General features: G+C 38.8%; 1 protein-coding gene across 3 annotated transcripts in view; it reads left to right on the top strand.

Moving 5' to 3' along the window:
* Positions 1 to 405: 405 nt before the first annotated feature.
* Positions 406 to 9,021, top strand: part of ICE1 (interactor of little elongation complex ELL subunit 1) — a 35,756-nt gene continuing 27,140 nt past the window's right edge. The window contains exons 1-7 of one of the 3 annotated variants that reach the window (XM_086843940.1): positions 406 to 868; positions 1,667 to 1,725; positions 3,301 to 3,336; positions 3,759 to 3,776; positions 4,576 to 4,687; positions 6,345 to 6,421; positions 7,833 to 7,870. In XM_086843940.1, the coding sequence (XP_086700066.1) occupies positions 785 to 868; positions 1,667 to 1,725; positions 3,301 to 3,336; positions 3,759 to 3,776; positions 4,576 to 4,687; positions 6,345 to 6,421; positions 7,833 to 7,870 (424 nt within the window). In that variant the 5' untranslated portion in view covers positions 406 to 784. Of the gene's footprint in view, positions 869 to 1,666; positions 1,726 to 3,300; positions 3,374 to 3,758; positions 3,777 to 4,575; positions 4,688 to 6,344; positions 6,422 to 7,832; positions 7,871 to 9,021 lie in introns of those variants that run through there. The other 2 variants (XM_086843936.1, XM_086843945.1) reach the window with 2 other exon arrangements.

Raw genomic sequence — 9,021 nt, 5'->3', positions numbered from 1 at the left:
TGATGTTATGTATTAGCTAGGAAGTAAGTTGTAATGAATACGTATAATCATGATGGAGTAAATGCCCTGCTGTAGTTTCATGACACACATCCGATTAGAGGAGATATCCTCCCAAAGTGTCCAACTCTGTAATAAAGAATGCCGGCTTTCCAATATCGTGTTATCTTATTTTCCGGTCGATTTCGGTCGGATTTCGGCATCACCTCACGCTCCTCGCGGGTCACCGAGGGCAATGCTCGGCGATTCCCGCAGCAGCGGAGCTCGGCTGGGCCCGGCCCGGCCCCGCGGCTGCAGCGGCACCGAGCGTGCAGGCCCCACCCTCCCCGCGTGCAGGCCCCACCCTCCCCGCGCGCAGGCCCCGCCCCCCCCGCGCGCAGGCCCCACCCTCCCCGCGCGCCCCTCCCCAGCGCCGGCTCCGCCCCGCCTCTGGCGCCAGGTGAAAGAAGCTGCCCCATCCCGCGCCTGCGCCAGGATCACGGCAGTTCCCTCGCCACAAGTGCCCGCGCCTAAAAGACGATAAAATAATAGTTCCGGTAGAAGGGCGTGGCTGATGCGGTGCCTTTCAGTGGGCTAAGTCGCTCTCCGCCAGTCGCTTTCAATGCTCAGCCTCTGCGAAGAGCGCTTCTTGCTGTCTTTTCTGCTGCTACTAGTCAGGCAGCATGGGACGTCACTCGTAAGGAAGCGAAGGCGGGCTGGGTCCTTGCTAAGGCGGTGGCGCGCTGTATGACATCACCGGAGCGCCGCACACAGACCGCGCTCGAGGCCGGCCGGAGGCGGGGGCACGATGATGCCCGGGGAGACGCCGCCGGCGCCGGTCGGGACCGCGGCCGCCGGCGGGGCCTGCGCCAACTGCGGCGTTCTCCAGCAGGTAGGCACGGACCGCCGTCCCTTTGGCGCTGAAGTGGGGGTTTTGCTCACGGACGCGGTAGTGGGTCAGCGCCGGGCCGCTGGCGGTGGGAAGTGTCGGGTACCACAGTCACCGCTCCCTGTGCCGTCGGGAGCGCAGAGAGAGAGCGTGGTAAACGGGCTCTGTAAAAAGTGGCAGCAGTGTCGAGCTTTGGCCAGGCCAAGTGTGGAAAAGTAGCTTGTGTCTCTGCGACGTGCCTAGTGGAATCTGTCAGAGAATTTCTTGTCGTGTCCTTTTGGCTTTGCTTCGGTGCAGCATAAGGACTTCGGATTTACTTCCTTGAGGGCACTTAAGCGAGCGTGTGTTTTCATGGTATTACGCTTTGGGTAATTCTTGTTTCTCCTTTAAATGAAGAGAAGGTCCTATTGAGAGTTCACAGGGCACACTTAGAATGAGTATGGATGAGAAGCTGGAAAATCTATGCATTCATATTGAGTTTAATGTTTATTGCTGATACTCTGCCAAAGGTCAATTGGCTTTTGAGAGATAAAGTTATAGGGATTTAGTACAGAATCTACTGCAAAGATAAAGTTTGAAGAGCTTTTGTAGTAAGGCCTCATTTAAAGATGCATACTTACTTGTGGAGCCTGCCTTTATTCAAATGAATGTACTTTTGGTGATTTAGTAACTTGTTCACTAAGAGAACTGAAAAAAGAAGGCAGTTTATTGTATTTGCTATACTATTAGCAATCAGATTAGAGTTTATTTACAGTACTGATTTTTGGGATGTTTTTACTGACATGAGACTCCTCCTTACAGAATATAAATGAATATGTAGCTGCATTACTTGCACTGAAGCAAAAAATGATTGATGGAGAGTGAGTACAATTGCACGTGTTTTTGTTTGTTTGGGTTTTATTGTTCTTAAGTGCTTACAACAATGCAGGAAATACAATTTGTGGAATGTGGGTATTTGTTAGTGTTACATTAAATGCTCCTCAAAATGCAAGTGAGTTCTTCACAAACATGTCCCCAATCTAGACTGTAAGACTAATTTTTTCTGTAAATGATTCTATAAAGCATCTGTGTAGAATGACAGTAAACAGGGCTTTTTTCTGTACCTATAATATTATTAGAAGTACAGACAGAAGCAGCTCTTTGAAGATAATTATTTATTTACTTAAGGCAGAAGGTGATCTTTGATGGCATTTATTTATATTCGTTTAATTAATTTAATTGTGCTCATTTATTTAATTTTTCTGTAGTGAGGAATATGAGAACTGAAAGTTGAGTACAGGTGTATATAATTTTTTTCAGCAGAATTTAGTCATTAAGTTCTGAAATTCTGGATTAAACATGAGAATATGAAAAGTTAAGCATTGAGCATTGTTCAGAACAGTATGATTATAAAATCCTTCTTACAGTTTGCTTTCTTTTCTGTGCATGTGTCCAATTCTTCTCAAAACCCATCAACATATGATTGTATGGAATAATATACCAAGATATGTTATGTGTACCTCTATACTATGGCCTAATATCCATGCTATGTCTCCTAATTGTAGTGGTTTGTTTCTAATGTACCCATTCCTAGTTATGTGTCAATCTGGCTGTAGTGAATCTAAATGCCAGTCCTGCATTCTATTTCCAGAGAGTATTTCAGCTAGCACACACTGGGTCTCTTAACTAGGATCCTTTTTTCAAAGTTCCTTGACTCTGTAGTGATTTCTTTTCTGACCTCTAAACTTTGTATCCCTCTTTTCCAGTGCATGGATTTCTTGTGGAAACTGCCTCTTTAACTATTTGCAGCTCAGCCTTTCTTTTTTGCTTTACTGAATTACTCTCAATTATTGCAATACAAAGTCATGTGGCCTTCTCTGTATTGGGAAACTCCCATGGTATTACTCTTTCTTGTCCTTTCTTCTCTCTGTTATTAAAAAACGTAATGTTTGAGGAGAGAAAAGAGTAATTTTCCTTGGTGCTGTCCCAAGCCCTCTTGCATCAGGGTAAGTTCTTTATGGCTGCTAGGAGAACAATGTAAAGACTAAAGCCTTTAAGAGTCTTTACAGTCTTTCAAACTATTTCTCTGAGATATGTGTTCTTTTTTAGGAAAATATCCTTTCATGTTTGGAAACATGTTATATATATACATATATATAACATATATAATATATATATACATAATGTCCTTTACCTAAGCAATATTTTTTTAAAGCTGCAATTAGTTAATGGCTACAACTTCATGTAATTGCCAGTTGTTTGTTTTTTTTCCTACTTAAAGCAGTTTGATGTGAGGTTTGAATGGTTCAATGAAATAAAAGGGTTATAATGACTACTGTCAGAATATGTAGACCAATCTTACACTTTCTCTATCAAAAGGAAAGATACCCTAACACACGATCGTCAAAATCAGGTGAGAAAATGAGTAATGTCTGGGTTTTTTTCTTTTCTTACAGTCGTTTGCTGACAGAGTATCAACAGAAATGCACTGATATCCTTTGGTTTTCTATTTGTGTTCTTACAGGATTAGTATCCCTAAAACATTTCTTATACAAGATCTTGAGGCTTTCTATTTAAGTTCTGAGATTATGTCTTTAATAAAGAACAAACTGGGTAGATTTTGAAAACAGGCCTTTGGAATTAAAACTATCCACTTAACATCTGCCTGTTTCTGGTATATGGTTTAAGGTGGTCTATTTGAAATCTGATTTGCTGAGAATTACTCAATCTTTTTCATGTAATAGAAGAAGCTGTATTGAAATGCACTTAGTTATTAAACTGGAAGTCTTGGGGAGGTTTTTTTTTTAAATGAGAAAGTCTTTATTGGATGTTTCTTTGCAAGTGGCAGTTGGATTGAAATATACTTAAGGATTTGATAAACTGTTTTTAATTTCTACCTTAACTGGAGATTACAGCTTCAATTTGCTGAACGGTAAGTTTGATTTATATTGTTTACTAAAAATGTTCTATGCACTTAGTTTTAGGAGTCTGATGGTGTCATAGCAACAGCCTGGGTCTAAGCTGTGCTTTTAGTATGGTACTTTTACCATACTTTCTACGCCATAGTTAGCAAAGGTAGATGAGGAGAGAAGTCTGTCCTTTCTCTACAATACTTGTGTGGGTTTCTTTTCTGGCCCTGGGCTAGTGAGAATCTTAAATGACCAAGTGTAGATGGTCATCACTCACCTTTTGGTGGTGCTTAAATGTAAACCTATTTGTTAAATGTAAACCTATTTGGCGTATCCGTATTTGCGTGAAGCATTTTGACTTAAGAGCTGTGCCTGTGTGGCCTTGCTTTATCTGTGATTATAGAGGAAGAGGCAGCATATAATTATATATATAAATATATGTACATATAAACCTGCCTGCTAAAAAATACTGCAGTTGGACTCTGCTCTTGCTTTACAGGACTGTATGTGCATGCAGAGGCACCTATTATTGGCACTTTAGTGTAGGCAGCATACTTCTGTGGCACATGCCATCTGCTTGCATCTAGCTTTGGGTTCAGTGTAGTGTTTTCAAATCAGATCTTGGATTTTCTTTAAATAGGTGGAAAACACCTATTTAAAGAAAATCCAAGAACACTGAAACTCCTAAAGTTTTTGGGTATCTCTTCCAGCATTTTTTCCATAGGATAAAAGCAAAATACTGAGATGCTTGATTGAAGAGTCAGAATACTGAGTTTCAAAGCGTCTGTGTTTTTGGCAACTTTTTCAAACATCTCATTTCAGAGAGATCTCTGCTCTTCGTTGCCAAGTGGAGAAGATGTTAGAGAAAATTCTGCCTCTGGAAAAGTGCCAGGAAGAGTTGGGTTCCTTGAAGGCAGAGTTGGAAGAAAAAAAGGTGTGCTTGTAAGGTTTAAATAACTTGCACTTCTTCTGTTGAAGGAAATTTATATATCTAATGCTCGTCTTAATGAAGCTGATTTAATGAGCTCTGTTCTTATTTCCAGCTCATTGGGACAGGTAGCTCTGGTGAAATTAATTAAATCACTTCAGGCTTCAGAGAGGCACTAACTTTAGGATACTGTAGTTCTTACAATTTTTTTATCAGATTAATTTGTTATTTCCTCAGGAAGGAAGGAAGGAGAAACATTCTTACTCCTTTGATTTTCTGCTCTGATCTTCTCAGATTATTGAATATAACTTATACTAGTGAAAAGGTGCCAAGAAAGAAGGTCTGTGCAGAATAGTGTTGTGCTTCTGTTACCTTTTTGGACATATGTTTTTGCAGCATTTGTTTTCTGAGTTGAGTTGCAGAATAAGGACTTTGCAATTAAAATTGTAAACTGGTATGCTTTATTCCAGCTGGAAAGATGTATCGGGGATTCTCCACCATACATGCATACCTGACCAAGATAGGTTTCAGGTTTAAATAGACATTGATCCCACAAACCCACACCTCTCTGCCCACCCATTCTCTGCCTTCTTACACTTTATATTATAATTACGCTTCTGTGGTGCCACGCCTCCTGGTGGTCTCGGACAGGGGTCTTCTGATGAAGTAAAGACATCTTTAGTGTTCGCTGGTTGACCTCTGTCTCTGGGCAGGCACAGTGAGGATTTGGCTTTCTCTTAAGTCAGTTTGCCCTGGACAAAACTAGGAGCCTGGTTCTTGCTGGCTTCTTAAACCCCGGGTTCTGCTTTATCGGGTTTTCATAATACTTGAGTCTTGCTTTACTGGGTTTTCACAGTATACATCTTATCTTAATGGCTTTTACTTAGCAACTAAATTATTATGTGTTCTGTTACAAGTTGTTTCTACCTAACAAGTTACATTTCTATGTGCTCTTGTTACAAGTTATTTCTACTTTTAAAATAAAGTGTCTTTCTGTTTTCCTCCCCCTGCTTAAGCACTTTATACACTTCTAATAGTCTGAAGTTTCATAACCATACATGTTTCCCATATCACAGTTTAGTCCTTATTTCTCTCCAACCCCTTAGCTGAGATTTAGTCCACAAGGAAAAAAGGTTTAGACTGTTCAAATTACCTCCATGTATGAATATTCTAGACATCATTATAATTTCTGAAGAAAATACCCCACCTTCTTTCTTGTAGTTTTCATGATGGTATAAGACAAGATACTAATATTTGTCTTGTTGTTGTACCTAGTTAGTGTTCTGTGTTAGAATGGTTTTATAATTCCTCTTCCCTCAGCAACCATTAGTAGCTAATATCCTGATGGCACATTTTCAGAAAAAAATAGGATTATATGTATGGTGTATAATAGTTAAGCTCTTGACTTCAGCTTCAAGTTTGTATCCAGCTAGGTACTGAAGGCATGTATTTAAAATATAGACATGTAGAGATTTATGTGTTTGTTTGTTACAACTTTTGCCTTTAAAGAAGGAGGATAATCTGACTTTCCAACTTGCTTCTTTTCTTCCTGAATACATTTTTTTGGCTAGGCACTGTTTTCATTAGAAGACGTAAGGTGTCTGCCGCCTCTTTTTTTTTGCCCTCAATATGGACATATTTTAACTGTGCTTTCCTTCTTCAGAGTTCTCTCAAGATTTATCGGGAGAGTCAGCTGGAGTGTATAAAAATTAAAGAAGAAATTTTAAACAGTGATGCTGTGTGAGTGATGCTTCCTTTTTTCCCAACCTTTCTTTGCTTCTCTTACTTCTTCCAGGCTTGATAGTGTACCTTATCTATTTATGCTTTCCATTTCGCAAAAATTTTTTGTTCTTGCGGGCTCTTGGAACAAGGAGTTGATGGTTGGATGATCTTAAGTTTTGTAGCAAACACTCTTGAGTACAGTGTTAGTTTCTTTATTGTCTTGTCATGAAGTGGCTTTATGTGGTTGTTTAATGAAAGTTTTTAAGAACAGGATTAAATTGAAAAAAAGCTGTAATTTCTTCCATTTTAAGTGGTTCTTAGTCTCAGCTTTTTGTTACTGCCATCCATTTCAGTTTTGTGTTAAGTCTCTGAGGCCAGTATAGGAACAATTTCCAAAGTGGTCTGTACCAAAATCCATTCTTAAAATAATTGTTTTAATGTAACAGCTCAGCAATTCATGGTAAACTCACCTATGGCTTGACTGTCAAAGCCGTCATGTAGGAAAGTAAGTATGAACATCTTCAGGCTGAGAAGGCACAGAATCTTTGATCTATTACTTTATAGTATAAATACTTTGACTACTGAACATGCAAAAGATGGTCAGTCATACCATTTATGAGTGGGTTTTTGAATATATTCTGGGTAATGTCTGAAGTGGTAATCAAAGCCTGAACATTCAGAAAGGCTTAGCCTTTCTCAATCTATCACACAGGTTTTAATATGGGGAGTAGATGAACTGTGTTCTGCTTCATGAAAATGATCAGTGATCATTGGTAGAATTGTCTACGTACCACAACAGTTTAAAAGCAGTTTCTGGGATATTGGACTTTAACGGAAGAAAACAATAGAAATGTTATCTTTTCTATTTATATATTTTCCAGTTCTGTGTGTTTTACATATAAGGAAGGGCTGGAAACATTGAAGTCAGAATTGTTTGGGATACTTAATGTTTTTTCCTTTGGTTTTGCTTTAATCTAAAGCATCTGAATGTTCTGAATAAAAGCTGTGGGACATAAGTCATCCTGAAGGCTATTCCTGATTATCTCCTTGCTAAAATATTATTCATTGTAAGCGAAGCGTGATTGTTTTTAAGGAGTAAAAGTAACCTGTCTGCATTGTATCACAGAAATGCAAGAAACAGATCCATTTTTCTTGGGTCTGTATTTCTAATTTCAAATTGTAGCTAAATGTGTATTTATTGGATTGACTCTCTTAAAAACAAACTTTGCCTCTGTAACAGATACAGCTGTTTGTGTGCGAATGTCAGCAACATGCCACCAAATTAATTTTTCAACTTCAGGGACTCATTGGTCTCACAGATCCTGGGTATAGGAGGTGTGTTTTCTTTGAATGGCTAGATTTATTTTTTTCTGGCTTTTCATGCAATGTAATTCTATTTTAAAAAATGTTAATGTGTTCTTTCTAACAGGAGAAGGAAACTGGAAACAAAAGTGAAAAAACTTGAAGGTAACTTTCTACATTGAATAGGACAACAGTATGGTAACATAATCTCTTTTTTCTTTTTCTGTCCAGAGCAAGTGTGACTTTGATGCCCAAGGAGCAAGGCAGGCCAGTGCTGTGTGGGGTGCTTAGTCTCTGATTTATATCAGCCCTCCTGCAGAATGTTTTCTGCTGAGTGTCTTAGGCACATGACATAGATAAAGTTGTAAGGGAACTTCTGGTCATGAAAACTTCAAAGGATGGAGTCTTATCAGCCTCTCTAGGCAACATGATTCAGTAATATGTTTTTCCTTATATATAGCCAGAAACTCCCATGTTTCATTTACACCTAATGTCTACCATATAACAGTGAACAGTCTCATTCCATCTTCTTGATGTCTCCTTGTACAGGAAAGCTGTTCTTGGATTGTTTCTATCATTTGTTATGTTTTCCCCTCTGGCTAATTAAGTCTAACAAGCCTGTTTTCATAGGGCATGTATTCCAGTGTTCTAATAATGTGGCAGGATTTTTCATGTTTATGCTCAGATTTAAATATATGGTGTTCCTGATGCATGTTTTCTGATTTTTAAATATTCTGGCACTTGTACTTTGGTTAGTTAGTTTGCTTGCTTTGTTTTAACATGGAGAGAAAGCTTTGGCTTCACGGCACTTGCTTTTCTTGTTTTGCTGGTGGAGAATGGATATATGAAAGATTTTCTGAGACTTCATTTGCTGTATCATCAATTGGAAAACATATTTGCATTCATATCACATGTATTTTAGCTGTGCTTACCATGGTTTAAAATACACTGAACTGAGTGACATATCTTAAGGTGTTGATTTTGATGAGAATTTTGGAGTTCCATTGCAGGACAGAGATATTTTTCTTTTTGTAAGCTTGCCTCCAAAATCTCAAATTGTGGCAGAACTAGAACAAAATATTGAGAGTATGTGTTAGGTCAAATTTCAGTGATTATTTTATCTGTTTTGTTTTTTTCTATCTTCATTAAATATCTCAAACCTTGTATCTTTTGTCAGTATGAAGTTTTGCCATGATTGTTGTTTTTTTTTGTTAGCCTACCACTCAAGGTTCCTTTTTAACACCTTTTATTTTAATAAGGTCTCTTCTGATTTGATCTGCAGGAATATTCCATTTCTTTTCTTTCCTATCCATATA

This window comes from Cyanistes caeruleus, chromosome 1 (assembly GCF_971803275.1).
Source record: "Cyanistes caeruleus chromosome 1, bCyaCae1.hap1.1, whole genome shotgun sequence".
In the NCBI taxonomy this organism is placed as follows: Eukaryota; Metazoa; Chordata; class Aves; order Passeriformes; family Paridae; genus Cyanistes; species Cyanistes caeruleus.
Note: the sequence above shows the minus strand (reverse complement) of the source record. Positions and strands in the feature narration are given on the sequence as shown.